The following is a 22,024-nucleotide window of genomic DNA, read 5'->3' as shown; positions in this document are numbered from 1 at the left end:
CATGAGAAGGCCTTTGTGCTCGGGTCTTGCTTGTCTTCCTGGAAGCATCTGTTTGGCAACTGTGGGAACAGAATGCTGTACTAGACAGGACTTTGGTCTGATCCAGCAGGGCACTTCTGGTATTCTTATGATTCCTAGCAACTGTAGTTTTTAGTGATGCACTATCTGTTATCTCCAGGTAGGGCTGGGAGAGACACCTGCCTGTAACCCTGGAGACCTGTTGTCTGTTGATGGATAGACCTTATTTAGCTAGATTATAAGGCAGCTTCTTAGTTTATCTGTTTTAGACAGCTTTAGACAGCCATATGTGTAATGTCTTAACAGGTGAATTTGCCTGTTCTAAGTCTCATTAGCATTGATAGAATCTATAAAGAGATTTCCAATCTTAAAACTCTCAAATGCTTGTGGTGTTTAAAATATGCTGTTTCTTTATTTTTAATCTCACAGAAGTACCATTTGAGATGATTTACAATGTTTAAAATTTTATAAAAACATAAAATAACCAAGCAAGGAGGTGAGATCAGCAGCTGAAATGAAGTATAGAAACATTATCTGCCGTGTACAAGAGATTGTAAATAAATTGTCGTTAATTGACTAAAAACAGGAGACAAAGTGTTTGATTATCTAGCTGCAGCTGCCGACGAGGACTGCCTGGTTATCACACTGAAATGTGCTTCTACTCTAGGGAGGACATAGAGAAGGGCATTTGTCCCTGACACTTTTTAAAGATAAAGTGAAAAGTAGGTTTCAAAAGGCCATTTTAAATTGGAAGTCTATAGCATGTAAGTGCAGAATAAAATATTCTTAGTGATAACTAGTTTTAAGCCATGATTGTGTAAATCATCAGTATGTTAGAATACTGTATTTATTTAAGTCTAATGCGTCATCGAATCTAAAGCACACCTCAATTTTCTGAACCTTGAAACCAAAAAAAATTATTTGCTGGCGAATGTAAATGTGCCATCGAATCTAATGCACACCTTGATTTTTACAACATAATTTGGCCAAAAAAAGTGAGCAGTAGATTTGAGTAAATAAGGTATTTTGTTGGTTGTTTTGGTCATTCAGCAGCCCTGATAGTAAATACTGTGTTAGAGGCTAATGCTTTATAAGCGAATTTCTTTTATTGTAAAGGGAAAGATTGTGGTAGGGGCATACAAATTTATAGACTAGAGGATGAAGACTTGCACTTGTCTTGATTTGCTGTGTGATTAGAGCAAAGGCTTCTTTGAACCCATGGAAAACTTGTTAAACTGCTATAATTAAAGGGTTTGTAGCATCTTTATAATTATAAATAAAGCCATGTTCGATGTTCAAAGCGTTCAGTTTGGAGAAAGACTGGATGTGCCAGGTTACTTTCTTAGATTTTTGTAGTGGTGTGAAAGGATAGCAACCAACATTTGTAATAGCATCATTCCGCCCCAGTAGATTTCCCCCCCATCAGAATATAGAGAATTGAGTTTGCAAGCTCCATAAAAATGTGGATAGTGGAAGAAAAACAGCTTAGTGCTGTGGTGGCTGCTTGTCCTGGTTTAAGTGGCAGACTTCAAGGAGAGAGGCAGCCACTGGGAAGAATAGCTTGCCCCTAGATGGTCTACAGATGGGGGACTGTTCTTCTAAGCAAATCCTTGTTATACAAAAGGCAGTGAGAATGAGCTCTTGACGCAGCAAAGTAGAGAATGAAGTTTAGAAAAGCATGTAACAAATTACTTTGTTTACTCAGTATGTTTCTAGCAGCAGGATAGCTCGGTTGGTTAGCATGATGGTGATAATGCCAAGGTTGAAGGTTCAGTCAGCTGCATATTCCTGCATTGCAGGGAGTTGGGCTAGAAGGGACCTCCAGGTCCCTTCCAACTCTGCAATTCTGTGATCCTTATGCTAAAGGTCTATTAGTTTCTATAGTTAAAATACAGAAGACTGATTCCAATATGGAGTTTGCACTTCTGCTTTCAGCCTTTACCAAACACATGGCTAACCAAACCTAGAATATCCCAATTAGTTTTCTTTTATCCTGCAAATAAATTGTGGGCTTTGCTGTGTCTCTCATTCGCATACTTATCTTTTCCACAGAATTACTTGGAGATATTCTGCAAGAACGTCCACAGGAGGCTGATGGAATTGATTCAGTGATTGTGGTGGATAATGTTCCTCAGGTTGGACCAGACCGACTCGAGAAACTGAAAAATGTTATCCACAAGATTTTCTCAAAGTTTGGAAAAATTACCAATGAGTTTTACCCAGAAGCTGATGGGCAGACTAAAGGGTGAGTGACTGTCTTTTTTAGCTGTCATTGCTAGCCAGCCTAAAAACTAATTGACCAATCCTTCCCTCTCCAATGAGGTGCACCCCCACCTTTCCAGCAGGAAAGGGAAGGTAGGGAGACTACTAGCTTGGCCACTACATGGTGGATGGTGCCCTGAACGCCAGCATGGCCAGATCTTGAAAAGCTGCCTCTCCCTAGAAAACTTGTCACTAACTTTTCCTGTGAGGAAAGGAAGGTATGCTTTCTTGGGTAGGTGAGTTACACCAGGTGCTACGCTACCAAACAGGCAATCAGCCTTTAGCCGAGGAGCCTGTGGGGATTGCCACACAATTGTTAGGACACCCCAGCATACCTCAGCAGCTTCAATTTGAAAGGAAACCTGGTTAGTCACTTGTCATACTTACCAGAGGTTATTGATGCAGTCACCACAGTGAACACTGTGGCTGAAAATGAAAATGTCAGATCCTCTATGACAGGCATCTCCAACTCCCAAGAGACCGTGATCTACTCCTAGTTTAAAAAGAAAACTGGCAGTGATCTACCCATTGACATTGGAGGGTGGAGGAGCGGGGGGGGGGGTTGCCCAGAGTTGCAGAGCTTTTTTTTTTAGGAGGGAAGTACCCAGAGTTTTTTAGCTTTTCCCACTTTTTGTACACGATAAGGATCCTGCAACTTACCAGGATCAGCCAGGAATCTACCAGGGTAGATCACGATCTACTGGTTGGACATCCCTGCTCTATGATTATGGGTTTCCAGTGAGATATGGGACTGAAGTTTCAATGAACTTGCAACGTATAAGAACTGTTTTGCCAACAGTGGGCACATGCTATGAATTATTACTCAGGGGCGAAACTAGCTTTATTACACCTGGGTCACCCAGTTTGGCATCCCCCACGCACATTTGCGTACATGCACACAAACACACGCAGTTACCCCCTCTGGAGGCTTCACCTAGGGCGCCCCCCCCCCCGTAGCTATGGCATTGCATTACCCATGGACAGATAATACTTTTCGAAATTAATCTATGGGGAGTTGCCTGATAAAAGTAAGTTCTCTGTGAAATTAAACAAACATTTCGTAGAAGAATAAGTTTTTGTAAATTAAGTACTGACATTATCAAGTAGAGGAGGGAGGTTAAGATTAGCCAGGGTCTGCAGGGCGGTTTCACCCCTCCAAATGAACCACCAGCAGATAAAAAATCTGCCTGTCGCTAGTCGCCAGATCAAGAGCACCAGAGATCTTGCTTCCTTGTGCATTAAAATGCCTGGCATTCAGAATCATCTACCAGCCTTTCCCCCCTCATTCATTTCCCCTTTAGTGTCTCCCCTCTTGCCAGATGGCACATTATATGCTAATGTGGCAAACATATGGAGCCATAGCTCTATTTTTCAGCTGTTGCCATTGTCTCTGAGACAATGCAAATTGAAAAAAAATGTACCTTGCTCCTGCCCTTAAAATGGTGTATGCCACGCATGAGGGATTCTTGCACAGAGATAATTCTGAGGGCAGCAGCTGCAGGCCCAGCTTTCACTCATTGCACAGTGTCACATAGCATTTGGCACAATTATATAAACAAGCCTGAAATATGACTTTGGGGAAACAGTTGGTGTTGAATTCCGTTGAGTTGGAGTGTGGCTGATGTCACTGTTGAGGTTCGGCTGAATCCAGAGCATTGGGCCTTTCATTTCATGTATCACCTCTTTGGGCAATTTCAAATTAAGTTGTCAGCAATAACTAACTAGATGTTTTACTGCAGGTATATTTTCCTGGAATACATGTCTCCAACTCATGCTTCAGATGCCATTAAAAATGCAGATGGCTACAAGCTAGACAAGCAGCACACTTTCAGGGTCAACCTTTTCACTGACTTTGACAAGTGAGTATCGTCATTTCTTAAAAGCAGAAAAGATTGACTGTTTGAAATACAAAGAAGTATAACTGACTGAATCACATTTTCAGATACATGACAATCAGTGATGAGTGGGAAATTCCAGAAAAGCAGCCATTTAAAGACCTGGTGAGTTTTCAGATGCATGTATAGACTTTAAAGATCACTATGTCCATCAAGAGGCAATACTAAGTTTGTACCTGCGCAGGCTTGGAATCCCTCCATTGCGGGTCATGAACTCCTAATACTGTAGGTTGTTAAAGAATACTCCCACAGCTCAGCTTGAAATGTGAATGATACACTGTGGCAGGCAATCAGATACTTACTAAAATCTGAGCACCCCAGTGTTCTTTTTAAAAAATAAATATTTGTATATATGACTGCAAGATGCAAAATAATCTTGCCTGTAAAAATGTTAAGTGTTTGCAAACTTTTGTCAATGATCCTGATATAACATTTGCCCGTGTTACAGTGAACGTCTGCAGTTTTATGTCTTTCAACAAATGCAGATGAATATGGTGAATTTTGGCTTTCACTGTTGTGTCTTGGAACCATGGGAAGTTCACAAAGCCCCTAAGTGTGTCAGAATTCAGATCTGGATGTTCTCCAAATTTCACAAATTCAGTATAATACTCAGGAAATGTTGTGTCCAGCAAGTTGAGCTTTTATATTAGCTTTTCCATCGTTATTAACCCTGTCTCAAATAAAGACCAAATAGTATTTTTTTTTATAGGTCCTATCTTCTTAAACTGTTTTCCTTTTGACTTTTCCAGGGGAATTTGCGCTACTGGTTGGAGGACCCAGATTGTAGAGATCAGTACAGTGTGATCTTTGAATCTGGAGACAGAACCTCTATTTACTGGAATGATGTTAAGGATCCTGTCACAATTGAGGAGAGAGCTGTGAGTGTCCCTAGGAAGTATCTCTTTACTGAGAGCAGTCTTTTGTGCAGTGTCTGTAAAAAGGAAATATATAATGTGACTAAACATTCAGTTAGCATATGATTCAATGAATGTAATAGCTATTCAATACATTAGTGAATCACATCAGTTACATGGCTACCAGTTGACCATATTCACATATGAGATTTCTGTTTTTAGAATGCTGAGGGCCACAAATAAATTTAGAGGTCGATTGAAGTTAGATGTCATGCACCAGAGTAAGGGATTAATCCCAGATGCGTTTTTGTGCACCAATATGCAAATGAAATAGGATTCAAATGGTTATGCTATGCACTTTCCCCCTTGTAGCGATGGACAGAAACCTATGTACGCTGGTCTCCAAAGGGTACCTATCTGGCTACATTCCACATGAGGGGCATTGCTTTGTGGGGTGGAGAGAAATTCAAGCAGATTCAGAAGTTCAGCCACCAGGGGGTGCAACTCATTGACTTCTCACCTTGCGAAAGGTAGTGTATGAAATTAGTTGGTGGTGTTACTGTGGGAATCGGGTGTATAAAATATATTGCCTGTTACAGTTACGCACTCTATTTATTGATTTACCTATTGGGGGCTGTTACACCACATTTCAACCATATTCCTGGTATGGTTTTCAAGATAGAATAAAACAACATACAACTACAAACAAAACACTAAACTAAAACTTAAAGGATCATGGAAGTAGTGCAAAACATTGCCTGAAATGAAAAGAGCATAAAGTACGTATGAGGCTAACCACTCTGGGAAGAACATTTCACAGTTGAAGCAACACCTTCAAGAAGACCCTCAGGTGACAGGCACAGCCAAAGGAGACTCTGTACAGGATATGTTAATGTATGAGTAGATTACATTAGATCTGTTTGTTGTTGTTTGTACATGCAGCTCAGTTTTCAAGAGATCTTTTCATTCAGGACCAGTCAGGTCTGAGCAGTTTCCATAGCCACTTGGTGGAAACATTGGCTAAATTTATTAATAAGTTTGTAGATTTTCAGCTAGCAGAATTTGCAGGGTATGAAATATCAAACTGCGGCTATTTTTTTCTTGTGCTGAAGGTTCTCATACTCATGCTTTCTTGGCATAGCTTGTGTGAAATAGTTTGGGGGAAAAGTTGTTGAGTGAGGGCCCCCTGTCACACAGGAAGCTTCCCACTCGGCCTCCTAGCACAGAAGGGAAGGTGTTATGGCTCACCCTTGTCTTCTACCTCTTTTCTACATACATTCCTGGCTCCTGGAGTGGCAGGGACTCTTCAAGGCCTTTTGCTCCCAATTTTCTCTCTCTCTCTCTCTCTCTCTCTCTCTCTGTATTTGTCTGTTTTTCTTTCTAGCTAGGTCTTGTATATAGCATGATTCAAAACAGTTCTGCCATTTAGAGAGTGCAACTCTTGTTCTAATGAGAATTCCAAGTGGTCTGGAAGCAGCTTCCAAGACCTGTCATAGTTGATAGTGTAGTGCAGAGCTCTCCAAACTGTGTGTTGTGTGAATGCTCCCCACTCTCCTCCTGGGGCTGGAAAGGGGCTAGTTTAACCTCCAGTTTGCTAGGAAAAGTGAATTACTGTGTTGCAAAAAGTTGCATTTCCAAAAAGTATGTTGCCAACGTGAAAAGTTTGGAAAGCTCAGTTGTACCCCCACCCAAACTCTTGGTTGCCTCTTCAGTTCCTTGAACTAGCTAAGACTTCCTGCCTTTTGTTGGCTTTGAGTTGAGAACATAATTGGTCACAGACATTTGTGTTGTGGTTTGTGTTGAATCTCTCACATTTGTTTGCTGAAGGGTTGAAGCTGTTGGGAATGTTATATTTGGAGCCTTTGTGCTACAAACCACTATCATACCACATATGATTAATGCATAAACCTTAAAAGGGGGAAACAGGATGTTAGATGCTGATGTTTTTGAGGGCTCTGCCATTCACTCACTTGTCATTCTATTGCCTGCTTTTCTGCAGTCCAAGGAACTCTAAATAGCTGTTATGAAACTGACCAGTGTTTTGTTACTTTAATTCTAGAATTTGGCAAAGTTGAGTACTGCTTGAGTGACAAGGCCCTGGCATCAAGAATACAGTATCTTGGGTGCACCATGTAAAACACAAAATCTGCATTTTAATGGAAAAAACCTGCTTGATTCTTCACCATACATCAAGATGTGCTTTGCTGTCTTACAAAACGTCTACTAAGCATTGCAGTTTTGAAAGTATGCTTTCCCCCTGTGAAGTTGTATTCCTGGGAACAGAAACTAAGAAAGATAAAACATGCCCCTCTGATGAATTTCAAAGCAACTCAAATGTTTAAACTTGACATAAGACCACAGCTTTTATGTTTGTATAATTGATCTGTTCTTCTTTGTGAAGGTACCTGGTCACCTTCAGCCCTCTAATGGACACCCAGGATGACCCTCAAGCGATCATTATCTGGGATACCCTAACTGGACAGAAGAAGCGCGGATTCCACTGTGAAAGCTCAGCCCACTGGCCCATTTTTAAGTAGGTTGGGCAGATGGTTAACAAATTGCTTTTTTAAAAAAACAAACAAACATGGTTTTGTAATGGGAAAGAGAAACATATCCGATTTCTTGAAATTCTTTGCTTAGGTGGAGTCATGATGGTAAATTCTTTGCTCGGATGACATCTGACACTCTTAGCATCTATGAAACACCTGTAAGTCTTCCTTCCTTTCTGATGTAATATGATAGATTCTGTAACATGCCTATTCGCAGTCAAAATGTGCCAAAAGGTATACCGCTAATAAGAATATAAACTTAGTGGGCGATGTGCAAGCATTCATCCCATACCTATTCTGACTGCAGTGTTTGCACATCACCACTAATGCAACGTAAAAGATGTTGCTAGTTTGGCTTCAAATGTTGGACAGAGATTGCATTTTCTCTCACACACAAAACCTCCAGAAACCACCACAATTACTTGTGGAATAGCCTTCTTGTAGCTGTCTGTTAAGCTTTTTGAAATACTGTTTGTTCATAGTATTCTTTCCCCAACAAAAGTGAGGAAAAGGTGTATTGGCCCTTTTATGTCCAATAAAGACCATTTAAGGCTTTTGGTTTTTTTACATGTCTTAAGTATTAAAGTGATTCCCCATTTCTGTTTCTTGTGCTTGTGTTTATGTTAAGATGTTATTTTCTTCTTCGTTGATTGTTATGTTTATAGTTTCACAATGTTTTTATGCTTTGTTTTACATCACATTGGGGGGCTCTCTTAGGCAGAGAAGTAGAGTATAAACTTTAACAAAAATGTTATAAACTTAAATTGAGATAGATAGGTGTGTACTAGAATCAATTTTGACTTTATGTTCTCTCTTTCTAGTCAATGGGTCTGTTGGACAAGAAAAGTTTAAAAATCAATGGGATCAAGTGAGTATTTTTCTTTAGATCTTACTCTCCTTGCTGCTACTGCTGCTACTGTTATTTTTACCTTCGATATATCATTGTCCTCCTCACGGTGGCTCCCTCTCCTTTTCCAAAGTGTGAGAAATAGATTTCATTTGGCTCATGTGATGTATGGGTTTTTTATTTTAAAAATGTGCCTTAAACTAAATGGTTGCATGTTCTGTTTACCATCCCTCAGAGACTTCTCCTGGTCTCCAGGTGGCAACATAATTGCTTTTTGGGTGCCTGAAGACAAAGATATACCAGCAAGGGTGACGTTGATGCAGCTGCCCTCCAGACAGGAAATCAGAGTGCGGAATCTCTTCAATGTGGTGGACTGCAAGCTACATTGGCAAAAGAATGGGGATTATCTCTGTGTGAAAGTAGACAGGACCCCCAAAGGCACCCAGGTACGTGGCACCTAAGGTTCAATACAGAACTCTCTGATTTTGAAATCCCAACTTTTATATTATCAAAGCTAAGAGAACACTTGAAAGCCTTTTCTGTTTTTGATTGAAGCATTCTTGCTCAAAGAATGGCTGGGTGTAAATAATTTATTATTATTATTATTATTATTATTATTATTATTATTATTATTATTCCTCCACCTGCAACAGCTTCATGGTGCCTGATCTCCTCATATAAGTTGCATGGTTTGTGTTTCTGTCTATTCCCTCCTTTCTGTTTGCACTCTGTGTAAGCCCCATTGCTCTTTAACTACGGACTGCCAGTTCCTGCACTGGGCGAAAGCTTTTTAATGAACTCTTAGCACACGTTTGCTGCAGAACTGCAAGGATTACCAGAGAACATATTAAAGAATCCAATAATTTTATTCTAAATATAGATAGTTCACATGCTGCTATAAAACCTCCTGAATAGAAAATGACTCATGTTTACAATTACAGGGGTTGAGATTAAAATGAAGCTATCCCATCAGGCATGGACCTGTTTTCCACACAGTCTCCTGTGTGTCCCTACCCCCCTCCTGAGTGCAAATAGTTCCATTCTTCATAGTTGATGTCATGTGTGCCTGGAGATGGCGGTATCTTACTCTGACTAGTTTACTCCATAATAGCCTTGTCTAATATGTATTTCAGTTGAATACTTTGCAGTTCAGCCTTGTAGAAGAGAATAGATAACAGTGTCTGGAAGGCTAGCCTTGCTTTGGTTCTTCTTTGCTGCACTAATTCTAAAGTGCTGCAAGACACATCGTATTAAATAACAGTAGTGCATCTTGCTCTAAGTTATGAGATTTTAGGCACCCTAAACACTCAGATCCAAACAGCAGCAGGCCAGCTACTTCTGCTTTGTATTAAATGCACATCATCTCAAGTCCCTACCTGAGTAGATGACATGCCCACATCACCTTTTTTCTCCCCCCCCTGCAGGGTGTAGTGACCAACTTCGAAATCTTCCGCATGAGAGAGAAGCAGGTTCCTGTTGATGTGGTAGAAATGAAAGGTAAAGGATACATTTCACACAGCTTTAGCTCTCTATGCAGTACTTTTTGTCCTTCAGTGTATATCTAATTTAGAGTTTATAGTATATGAAATATAACAGAAGTGAAACACCACATAATGTAGCCACCAGGGTGCTGAAATGTATTCTTCCAATGCTACTCTCTGGACTCAGTCCTGAAGCTAGGATCAGAACCACTGTTCTAGGATCAGAACCACAGTGCCTGCAGTTCCCTTTTCCTGGAGGCAGTCCAGGAGACTACCATGGTTGATGGCATCAAATGCCTACGAGAAATCAAGAAGCAGGAGCAAGGTCACACTGCCCCATCCTGCTCTTTGCAAAGGTCATCCATCAGGGCGACCAAGGGGTGAACCCAGATTCGAATGGATCTAAATGATATGTGCCTTCCCAATAATGCTTGCAGCTGCCCCACCACAGCCCTCTTCACCACCTTTTCCCAAAGGGGGTATTTGCAAGTGGTTGATAGTTGTTCCAATCCAAAAGGGTCCAGAACCAGTTTCCTTACGAGCAGCCACACCACCGCCTCTTTCAATGCAGCAGGGACCATCCCCTCATGCAGTGAAGCTTTAACCACACTCTGGACCTAACCAGTCAGCCCTCCTGGACTAGATTTGATAAGCCAAGAGTGACTACAGTTGAGGGGAAATGGGGTGGTGCGCATTGCCGCCAGCAGCTTGCCACATCAGCTGATTGCATAAGGTGAAACTGATCCCACAAAACACCCCCGATAATGACACTATCAAGCAGAGCTGCAACAGGTGCGGAGTCAAGATCACTCCAAAGTTGAGGCTCTTCTCAAGCGTGCAGCCAATTGGTCATGATGGGTCTTAGAAAGTTCTAGAGGTCCCTCCACTCTAGGGGATGCAATGCGAGACCACACTGCCACATGGTAGGCACGGTTATGTGTTCTTACCGGTGTTGGGTCAGCTTCAGAGCGAGATTTGCACCATCTGCGCTCCAGTCTTCCTCTGGCCTGTTTCACAGTCCAACATTCTTCAGAGTACCAAGGAGCTGTTCAGGCTCTACAACACCAGAGAGGATGCTCATGAGCAGGCATAGGCAAACTCGGCCCTCCAGATGTTTTGGGACTACAATTCCCATCATCCCTGACCACTGGTCCTGTTAGCTAGGGGTGATGGGAGTTGTAGCCCCAAAACACCTGGAGTGCTGAGTTTGCCCATGCCTGCTCATGAGTGATCATGGCAACTTTGCATTTCATGTCGCCATTTTATAGGTAGGCAGGATCACCAGCTTTCTCCGCTGGAAAATCCCCCAGAGCATTGAGAAACACATCTGGTTCCATCAGTCTAGAGGGTGCGCCATCCACATGGCCCTCCTGCAGTGGGGACCTGCCACCCCCAGTCAAAACTTAACCTGATAATGGTCTGACCATCACAAGGAAGTGCATTGTGTTCGCCCATCTTCAGTCCATCCCTCATATCACTTGGGGTAAAGACACATCAAGAGAGTGCCGTGACTCGTGTGTTGGACCAAAGACCATCTGAAAGAGACCCGTGTTTGTCATGGAGTCTGAATTCTGTAGCTGGCCCAAGAGCAGCCTCCGCATGGATATTGAACTCTCCCGTGATTATCATTTTAGAGTCCTCTGAAAATATCCCAGAGACTACCAGCCTGATCAGGAATGCTGCTGGACAGCAGCATTTTGAATGTCTAGGAGACCCGCATGAATTAGAAGCCTTTTCAGAGGGGATTTGGCTAATTTTACAGGTTTAATGTAGGTCTTCCTCTCTTGCAGAAAGCATCATAGCGTTTGCTTGGGAGCCAAATGGAAGCAAGTTTGCTGTGTTGCATGGAGAGCCGCCACGAATATCCTGCTCTTTCTACCATGTGAAAAACAATGGGAAAATAGAGCTCATTAGTAAGTAGAATTCAAGAGGCTGTGCATGGGCTTGGAGTTTGAGGAGCTCTGTGTGTGTTGTTACAATCTGTTTTAAAATTCATTTGAACTTCATTTTGGCCAAATATCTTTGTCTTGCAAGACCTCTTGGATTTCTCAACTATTGAAATTTGGATAATGCAGCACTCGGTCATTTTTGTGACTGCAGATTTGCTGTAAAAGCTTATTGATGCTAAGTGAGGCTTCTTATATGAATGAGATTGTGTATCCTAGTTATTCCTGGTCTTGTCAACACTCAGGAGGCAGCATTAACGGGGGCATGAAGATTTTGATTACTTTGTTTTGTAAGGCTAAAATCTTTATTACAAAGGCATAATATCAACCTTATAAAGCAAGGATATTCGTCTCATGTATTTAAATCTTATTTCAGAAATGTTTGACAAGCAGCAGGCAAACACGATATTCTGGAGTCCTCAAGGGCAATTTGTGGTGTTGGCTGGTCTCAGGAGGTGAGTACTGTTTCTTGGCAAGCATATCTTGAGTAACAGAAGCTTTTTTAAAAAAAAGTTGGTTCTTAAAACAGGTTCCTTAGAGGGTGCCATCTTGGTCCACTGGAGCAAAAACCACACAGAGCTCTGTTTAATTTGAAATGGTTCTGCAGAGTTTTATTTCATCCTACAGAGTAAGAGTGATCGGCAGGTTAGTTTACCTTAATATAAAGGAAACTTGTGCCCTCTCCCAGACAAAGGACTTTATGAAGACTGTTTCATATCCAACTTCTCAGCTTTTAGATGATGGCACCTGATTCATACCCAGTTTCCAAAGAAATGTTTGTTCGATTGTTTCACAGCTTAAAAGTTGCCTGCATGTAATATATAAAATATTCTAATTATTTTTCTATGCAGCATGAATGGTGCCTTAGCTTTCGTTGATACATCTGACTGCACCATGATGAACATTGCTGAGCACTACACAGCCTCAGATGTTGAATGGGACCCCACAGGCCGCTATTTGGTGACTTCTGTCTCTTGGTGGAGTCACAAGGTATTATCAATACTTCCCCACCCCTTACCCTTATCCATCTTGAGCCTGTTAAGAGGTCTTGTGTTGTATTTGTTTTAGCTTGGATACCTTTTACCTATTAATATCATCATTAATAGCAATGCTCATTATTTCTTCTTGTCATTCTCATGCCTTGGTAGGCTTGGTGCATTGGTTCTGCTCTTAATTGTAGAAGAGGCTTGGGTAAAGGGGAGGAGATAATTGTGGGGCTTCCAATGTGTACTCAACTACTTAATGTGTTCTCCTCAAACAGTGAGATACTTTAGTTACTCTGGTGCCTGGCTTTCTGTGTTGGTACCTTGTTTATATGTAATTCAGATCTTTATAGTAAACATTTGCCATATACAAGTTAAGGCATCAGTTAATGGTCATTAGAAATCCTTTCACAACACCACAGAAGGGAATTTCAACGCTTTCAGCTTTTTAGGACTGCAAAGTGAGCGGCTGGGTGCGAAGAATGCTGCACCGCATGTGACACAACTTCACTGAACTCTCTTTCTAGGTGGACAATGCCTATTGGCTGTGGACTTTCCAGGGTCGCCTCCTACAGAAGAATAATAAAGACCGGTTCTGCCAGTTACTTTGGAGACCCAGGCCACCTACGTTGCTCACCCAGGATCAAATAAAGGTATGGTGTCCTTTGCGGTGGGAGGTTTGGTGTAACTTTTTGGTTTGATAATAAGAGAAGGAAGCTTGGTATTAGGAAAACAGCTCTAATGCTTCGGGAATTATAACACAGACAACAGTTGAAGCTCACCACAAGCTGGGGATAAGGAAGAGACATAGGTCAGCATTAGATCATATACTTTATGTGTTTCTGATCTCAAGTTCAATCCCTGACATCTCCAGTTAAATGTTCAGGTGGTAGGTGATGAAGAACATCTCTGAGATACTGGAGACCTGCTGCCAGTCAAAGTAGTCAGTATTGCACTACATGGGTCAGTGGCTTAACCTAGCAGATTGCCATGTCCACAAACCACTCCCCCAATTTGCAATTGCCTCCAGCAAGCCCAGCTGAGTTTATCCCTTTCCCACTGAACTGGGCCTCATTCTCCTGATTACATTGGGAGCATGACATTTGTTGATCCAGCCCCATTCTGATTCCTGGTGTGCTGCCTACAGCTCTTAGGAAGTGTACTTTTTACCAACATTAAGTAGTCTTGGGAAAAAGTATTTCTCATCTGCTGTTGTCTGGGGCTGCTGGAGAAGGGATACTTGCTCCCAGAGCAGCTTACAAGTATGTGGCTTGGGGGAGGAGATTTGGAAGTGTTTGGGGAATTATCCAAGCCAGAGAAAGACTTGGGGCCATAATGCTCTCTTGCTACTCGTGGAAGGCTTTGCAAATCACCAAGGAGGTCCATACTCTGCAGTAGTAAAATATTGGGTCGTAGTCAACTACCTTTTACTCAGACCCATTGAAATGAATAAACTTAAATTAGTTATGTTCATTAGTTTCATTGAGTCTACCATTGAGTAAAACTAAGTGGAATACCACTGTAGAACTAAGTATGTCTGATGGATTGCTGTAGTATCCTGTGCACGGTATTCGAAAGGCATGTATTTGACATCCTGCTTAGTTCACTTTTTCTTCTCAAAATATGCTGGGGCTATATGAAATGGCAGATTTGCTCAGTATAACATAAAATCATTTAAAAATACAATATGTAACACTTGTTTCCTGAAACAGCAAATCAAGAAAGATCTGAAGAGATACTCCAAAATATTTGAACAGAAGGATCGTCTGAGCCAGTCTAAAGCCTCAAAGGTAAGCTACCTTTTGATATCTTGGTGCTTTGGTTTTGAGTCCAGACACACCTATTTCCAGATCTAGAACCCTTGGATTCATTTTCCAAAGCTGCTTCTGGCAGGAACATTGTACAGTAAGGGAGTGCTGGGGCAGGGAGGTTGGAGCACACTGCAATATTGGAGCAGGGAAGTCAGTAAATGAGAACTCTTAATTCTTCTGCTGGAGAATATGGAACCTTTAGCAGTATTCAGTGTGGGGAAATGTCTGTAAATGCCTTTTCCTCCTTGTGGCATCATATGACCCAGATCTTGCTGCAATGAATTTCACAAAATGAAGCAGTCTGTTTGCACTAGTGAAAGGTATTTTGTCACCCCAGTCCTTCCCATATTTACATGGAAATAAGTCTCTTTGGTAATTTTAAGTAAGCATGTTTGGGATCAAAGCCTTGGAAAGTCCAGCTTCTCTCCCCATTTTGATTACTCCTGGGGAGGTTTCTAGCTGCATTTTGATTGAAGGTTTTATAGCAACCTCTTGTTTTCTGTAGGAACTGGTAGATAGAAGGCGAACAATGATGGAGGAGTTCAAAAAATACCGCAAGATGGCACAAGAGCTGTACATGGAGCAAAGGAATGAGCGGTTGGAGCTCCGCGGAGGTGAGTTGGCTTTCCAAGCATTCCTTGTCTTAGGCTGCAATCCTGTGCATGCTTACCGGAGAGTAAGCTGCAGTGAACTCAGCAGCCACATGAAGGCAAGTCTCTGTTAGGGAAAAATATTGGCAAAACTGTTACTGAAATAGTGTTGGGCTTACCTTAACAAAATAAATGATAAGCAAAATAATTAACAAAGAAGTTGATATGTGGCAGAACTAGTTGGTTTGAATGAGATGGCAGCTGTAGCTCTGCTCTAACGCAGCTAAGATTCTGTTTAATTATGGAGCCAGCATAATGCTGCCCTGAAATCATCCAGGTCTAATACTTTTTCTCTCTTTACAGGAGTGGACACAGATGAGCTGGACAGCAATGTGGATGACTGGGAGGAGGAAACTGTTGAATTTTTTATCAATGAAGAAATTATTACAGTTGCAGAGCCAGAGTAGTCCGAAAGCCGTGGTAAAACCCATTCACATTGTGTACTTGGGGTGGTAGGGAGGGGAAGCTTTGTTGAAATCCTGGAGACTGAGAGTTACCACCTTCTCCTTCCTTTGCAGCACCACCATATCTCGTACTGAGGAGGGATTTGTTCATTTCCAGAAGGTCTACACAACTTTGGACTTTTTAAAAATCCATATTCTCTCTCTGGAGGGTGAATGCGCAGGATTCATTCATTCTGACACATTGTAGTGCCTTCTAGTCCCCACTGCCTACCGTGGGGTCACTCGAAAGGCACTGCTTTTAAATTTTTATCCTTTATTGGGGGAGGGTTTAGTTTAATTTTGAAAAAAATCTACCACCAGTATTTGCTGCTTGACACTCCAGCAGTGCTGCTCTCAGCTGAGCAACTTGGAACTGTGGCCCTTACAACTGCAGCCTTGGCGCAACTTTCAGTGTCTTGCCACAAACTCACAATGCTTCTGTTTGCTGAAGACTGCTCCTGTGCCCAAACCGCACAGGTGGAAGTTGGTTTCATGTTGGGGAAGATCACCGAAAAAACTGTACTTCATACTATGTGCTTTAATTTGCGGAAGCAGCACTACAGTGGGCTCTACCCTCCTCCATTCAGATTGTGACTGGAGCTCTCCCAGGTTGAACATTGGAAATAAAGCAAACCTGTATGCTTAATAAAGAGGGCTGTGTTATATGAAGCTTTCTCACTTTCAAACTCATTCATGTGACGTTTGCCTGTAGCAAGTAACATCTTGCTATCTGCAAATTGAATTTGCATTCATTTGATTTTATATGCTTCCTCCATGCCCGACCACCAATAAGTGAGTTACAGATACATATTCTCAAGGTACATGGTCTCTGCAGCAACAAAATCAGATGCACTGGGGGTTTTATTTGCAAACAGCTTGAGTCTATTAAAAAAAACCCCAAAACAAAAGTGCCGTTTGAGTATTAGACCAATGTAGGGGGCCATTTGTTGCCTACTTTGAAGAGGAAGGCAAAGCTGTACTTAAGAGCTGCTAAGATCAGCTCCATCTGAGCATCATCGTCGTCATTTTATTTGTATGCTGCCTTTCCACAGTTAAAACAGTGCTCAAGGCGGCTTACAATACGAAAAGATTTACATAGTTACAAACAGCAAAGTAGTCATAAGAATAAACAAAACACATCAAAAATTACATAACCAAACTGAACAATTTCCACATAAAAATAAAGTTGCAAAAAATTATCAGTAACAGCAAAAACTCCCGACAAAACTCCCAAAATACCCCAGCAGCAGTTCTTGTGAAGCCTGTCAGGCCCCATCCTGGGCCAGGTAGAGAGAGGCAGGTCAGAGCCCAGTGCCTTGTAGTAGTAAATGGAAAAGAGGAACTCTTGAACCATAAAGGAGCATCTTCCATTGGAAACTAAAAGGTGGTTGACCTCCAATATATCAAACACATTGTGGCATTATAATAGGTAATGATATAGAATTCCTTCTGCTGCACAAACAGCTTTGAAGTTGGTGACAGTGCAGTAATCTTGGCACTGATCCACATATTTCAAGAAAGGTAAATGGATAGTACAGCATTCTGCACTTGTCTACATCAAGATATATTTCAGGGAGCAGGGTGACATTAAAACATGCCGTTCCTTTGTCTGCACTCCAAAGAAGGTAGCACATTTTGCTTACAAATTGGGATTACTCGGAGACATTAAAAATCTAGTGCAACAATGCCAAGCAGGTTTGTTAATAAGCCTTTGAATAGCTTTATGGAAGATTGATTTCCATGGAAGAAATAAGGCTGTAAATGACATAAGAGGTGACCCGAAGCCATCTCTTTCCCCCACCCCACCCAAAATCTGGTAGCTTTTAATGGTACACATTTCCACTTCCTAAATGAGCTGCCTAACTTGACAAAAACATGCAGGAACTCAAGGCCCCAATTTACTCCTATGATGTGATTTGGGAGAAGTAATAACTTAGTTTCCCATTTTGCTTTCTGAGCACCAGTTTTATATAGTCAAGACTTCTGAATAAGCATATTTGTCACCAGTGGATTGGGGGGGAAATGACACATTCTGATGTAAACATAGTGTTCCATGAAGTCGCATTCTTCTAATTGAACCTTTTTGCATAGGGTGGTTGTGACAAGGATAAAAATAGGGCCGCATATATCGCCCTGAATTCAAATGGGAAAGTGGAATGCAATTGTGAATCTCAATCTCTGCCGGCTGCTGCTTCTCTCTCCGGCAGCTGTGTGCACCTTCTGTTTCTACTCCCTCCACTCCATTGATGTCACCACCTGCTACCCGTGGGGAAATGGTAGCTTTTTCACCTGGCAGCCCTAAGCTGTGCCAAGCCAGCAGAGCGACTGCCTTTGTGAGTTGCTCTGAGTGAGTCTCTTTGGTTGACGCGATGGGTATCTCATCACCCAGATCGCCCAGCCCTGCAGAGAGGAGGGTTGCCAGGGGTTCTGCTACTGCTACAAACACCCCCAGCTCAGCTACCATGAAGGATTTGAGGGCAGAGGAGCAGTTGGTGGTGAGTCTTGGCAGCAACAGCAGCTTTTGCAACTCGGCCCCTTTAGATCTCTCTTTTTAGAAAAAAAGATGGGAATTTAAGAAGTTTCCTTGTACTGAGTCAGATGTAATTTGTTATTTAGTCGTGTCCGACTCTTCGTGACCCCATGGACCAGAACACGCCAGGCCCTCCTGTCTTCCACTGCCTCCCGCAGTTTGGTCAGACTCATGTTTGTAGCTTCGAGAACACTGTCAAACCATCTCGTCCTCTGTCGTCCCCTTCTTCTTGTGCCCTCCATCTTTCCCAACATCAGGGTCTTTTCCAGGGAGTCTTCTCTTCTCATTAGGTGGCCAAAGTACTGGAGCCTCAGCTTCAGGATCTGTCCTTCCAGTAAGCACTCAGGGCTGATTTCCTTCAGAATGGAGAGGTTTGATCTTCTTGCAGTCCATGGGACTCTCAAGAGTCTCCTCCAGCACCAGAATTCAAAAGCATCAATTTTTAGCGATCAGCCTTCTTTATGGTCCAGCTCTCACTTCCATACATCACTACTGGGAAAATCATAGCTTTAACTATACGGACCTTTGTTGGCAAAGTGATGTCACTGCTTTTTAAATGTATGTAAATAAGTGATGTACAATTCTTTGGGTGAAAGAGAGGGAACGGAGAAATCTTCGATTGGTTCGAGAGCAGACTTCTATTTGTTGCATTTATATTCCATCTTTTCTCCTCCATAGAAGTCAAAGTGGAGTACATGGTTCTCTATCTCCCCATTTTATCTTCACAACAACCCTGTGAGGTAGGTTAGGCTGAGAGGCTGTGACTGTTCCACGGTCATGCCTGGTGAGTTTTGTGCCCAAGTGGGGATTTGAACCCTGGTCTCCTAGATCCTAATCCAACATCCTTAACTAGTACACCACACTGGCTCTCTCCAGCCTTCCAGGTGTTTTGGTCTTGTAAGAAGCTGCCTTGGTCCATCTTGTTCAGTATTCCTTACACTGCCTGGCAGCAGCTCTCTAGGAACTCAAGCAAATTCCTAGCCCCACTTGGTGATTCCGGGGACTGGACCTGGGATCATCTGCAGGTATACCAAGATTCTCTACCACTGACCCAACAGCTCTTGTAGAGCTCATAGGATTGGAAGATCTGTCCCATCCCCAAATTCAAGAGATCCTTCTGCAGAGAGAACAAGCACTTCCCTCAGGCTCAGATACAGCCACACCGCTTTACATATCCCAGGGATAGTTAATACATGTGTGATCTGGTGTATGCAAACACATTTAAATAATAAATCCATTGTAAGGTGCAATTTCTTACGTTGCTGGGAGAGGGGTTGCTTGAAAGAGTCCGTCAAACTCTGCTATCATTCAAAAATATTTGTTTCATACCTGAAGTATTAAAAAGAAAAATCTGAAAGGCAGTAGGATTTCCTGGTTATGTGCCATTTCATCTGAATGCCCTGGCAGTTTGGGGTATTGCACAAAGGATCAGGGTAAACAGCCCTCAAAGAAATTCTAGCTCTCAAGGCCTCTTCTCATGAAGCAACAGCTAATCAAGGCTTGTTGTTGTGAAAATAGTTCTGTTCCCTGTAGGAACGGCGCTTGCAGCTCCAGGGCCAATCTCTGGCATATTCCCAACTTGATGACAATCCAGCTAAGAGCTAAAGTCAATTCCCTGATCTGAACATGTCCACTGCTTTTCACATTTTGTTCCCTTCCACGCCTCTGGATTTTGCAAAGATTTATTAGATCCAATAAGGGAGAGACAAACAGAGAAGTGAAGTTAAGGCCAGTCTCTGTAGTAGTAGTGATGTATTTCTAGTGACTTCAGACAAACATGGGTGGGTTTGGACAATCACTCTCTACATCCAGACTGTTTCTCTTTCCAAAATGTGGCACCACTAACCACACATATTTACACCAGCGCAAAATTAGTACAGGGGGAAATTGCGCAAGAAGAGAAGGGCAAGATGCAGACCATAAAACTGGCACTGAATGTACTGCATATCACTGAAAGTGTGTAGGATTGCCATATTTTGCTCCAGACACTATTTTCACTGGTTAAATCCTGGACATGTGGGAAATTCTGTATGGCAGCCCTAAAAGTGTGGTATTCAAAACAGTCCAGATATGCACAAGAATGGCTTGCCATCATGTTATTGGGATCTTTGTATTGCTCAAAATGCCTTACTTTGAAAAACCCTCATTTTCCTGCTCCATTTTCCTTAGAATTTTACCTTCACAGAGGTGGTAATACTGCCTGGGCTGTGAACATTTCACTTTAAAGGGGCTCACATGATGGAATCCTGTGCTGTACAATTAAAATCCCCTTCATGCTGACGAGTCAAGGGGAAAGTTACTGGTCTGGTCTTTGCCCTGATACACTAGTTTGCTTTGTGCAGGATTTCTTTTTTCCCCAAACAAGAAAGCTTTAAATCATACAAACTCCACTTCTAAGTAAACAGGACTGTCCAGAATTATTTACAGCTAATGCCTTTTAACACTGCATATGTGTTAAACATTCCTTTTCAACCAGGCCTTTGGCTGATTAAGCTTCCATGGCCTTTTAAATGTGATTGTGGGAGGGGAAGTTGTTTTGGGTTTTTTGCTCTATTTGTGCTTTTATCCTGTATTTTTATCTTGTGAACTGCCCTGAGATCTTTGGATGAAGGGTGATGTATAAATTTAATTAGTTAGTCAATTATAATATGATGATGATGATGCACTGTCCTCAAATTGCGGGTTTCCTTTTATTTAGTCTGCTAGCCTGAGTACCGTATTTTTCGCTCTATAACACGCACCCGACCATAACACGCACATAGTTTTTAGAGGAGGAAAATCCGTAGGCATGCCACCCGTAGGCATTCCCTCCTTAACACGCACAGACATTTCCCCTTACTTTCTAGGAGGAAAAAAGTGAGTGTTATGGTGCAAAAAATACGGTAACTTGACAGTTCGTGTGTTACAGGAAACCCAATTCTTGTTTCTGCCTGCAGGTAGCTCTCCGGATCCGTCCCATCAACGCAGCTGAGGTGGAGGAAGGAGCAAACATTATAGCTCACAGATTAGGTGACCAGGTGAGAAGATGGGCAGGTAGCTGCGGGTTGGATGGGAGGAACCATAGCCCAGTGGCAAAGCACCCGTTTGGCATGACATCTCCAAATAGAGATGAAATGCCCCCTGTTTGGAACACCAATGGAAAAAGAATGCTGTATGTACTAGATGGGTCTTTGGCCTGATCCACCAACCTGATTCTTACGTTATTAAATAGCCCCAGATTCAACCCCTGGCATCTCCAGGTAGGGCTGGGAAGAATATTTTGCTTATTAAATTTGTATCCCACTCTTTATCCAAGAAGATCAGGGCAACTTAACACAGCCACCCTCCCCTCCAATTTTTTTACCCAGTGAAGTAGGTAAAGCTAAGCAGAAGTGACTGGCGTAAAGTCGCAAAGGAAACTTCTTAATTGAGTTGAGATGTGAACCTAGCCCTCCCCATTCCCAGTCCAACACTAACCACGACACTCTCTTTTAAGAACATCACATTTAGAAAAACCGAGCAAAATGCATACATATTTGCAAACCCAGATTGCAATTTTCTGGTTGCAGAATTTCAAATGCAGGAATTCATATGCCTCCAGTAAAGTCATGTTGTGTGTGTATGTGTTTATTAGTTATTGCATCCTTTCTCCACCCTGCCTTTCTTCCAAGATAGCAACACAAGGTAACTCACAACTCAGAATACACAATGCAAAATACAATATTACAAGATACAATAAAAGCAGCCTGAAATCAAAGAGGAATCATCAGCAATAA

General features: G+C 42.1%; 2 protein-coding genes across 2 annotated transcripts in view; both read left to right on the top strand.

Moving 5' to 3' along the window:
• The first annotated feature begins 2,062 nt into the window (after nt 1-2,062).
• On the top strand, nt 2,063-16,408 carry EIF3B (eukaryotic translation initiation factor 3 subunit B). The gene is made up of 18 exons (XM_081889205.1): nt 2,063-2,263; nt 4,020-4,139; nt 4,223-4,280; nt 4,925-5,053; nt 5,402-5,559; nt 7,431-7,562; nt 7,670-7,736; nt 8,400-8,446; nt 8,661-8,871; nt 9,850-9,922; nt 11,697-11,819; nt 12,229-12,307; nt 12,704-12,842; nt 13,363-13,488; nt 14,548-14,625; nt 15,152-15,260; nt 15,600-15,716; nt 15,815-16,408. Exons 2-17 carry the CDS (start codon nt 4,039-4,041, stop codon nt 15,701-15,703), a joined length of 1,734 nt encoding a protein of 577 aa, XP_081745331.1. The 5' UTR covers nt 2,063-2,263; nt 4,020-4,038; the 3' UTR covers nt 15,704-15,716; nt 15,815-16,408.
• A 1,589-nt stretch (nt 16,409-17,997) lies between these two features.
• The window catches only part of LOC309357117 (kinesin-like protein KIF19), a 36,581-nt gene continuing 32,554 nt past the window's right edge, over nt 17,998-22,024 (top strand). Inside the window, exons 1-2 of the mRNA XM_081889103.1 lie at nt 17,998-18,234; nt 21,206-21,286. Coding sequence (XP_081745229.1) covers nt 18,109-18,234; nt 21,206-21,286 — 207 coding nt within the window. The 5' untranslated portion in view covers nt 17,998-18,108. The remainder of the gene's footprint in view (nt 18,235-21,205; nt 21,287-22,024) is intronic.

The sequence above is a fragment of the Podarcis melisellensis genome (assembly GCF_964234715.1).
Source record: "Podarcis melisellensis genome assembly, chromosome: 14".
NCBI classification, from domain to species: domain Eukaryota; kingdom Metazoa; phylum Chordata; class Lepidosauria; order Squamata; family Lacertidae; genus Podarcis; species Podarcis melisellensis.
Note: the sequence above shows the minus strand (reverse complement) of the source record. Positions and strands in the feature narration are given on the sequence as shown.

What these genes read in the sequence shown, in the direction of transcription:
- EIF3B (XM_081889205.1), top strand. Translation starts at nt 4,039, where the DNA reads ATGTCTCCAACTCATGCTTCAGATGCCATTAAAAATGCAGATGGCTAC. An exon ending in GGACCCCCAAAGGCACCCAG is followed by an intron (nt 8,872 to 9,849) that starts GTACGTGGCACC and finishes CCCCCCCTGCAG; the next exon opens with GGTGTAGTGACCAACTTCGA. An exon ending in TCACCCAGGATCAAATAAAG is followed by an intron (nt 13,489 to 14,547) that starts GTATGGTGTCCT and finishes TTCCTGAAACAG; the next exon opens with CAAATCAAGAAAGATCTGAA.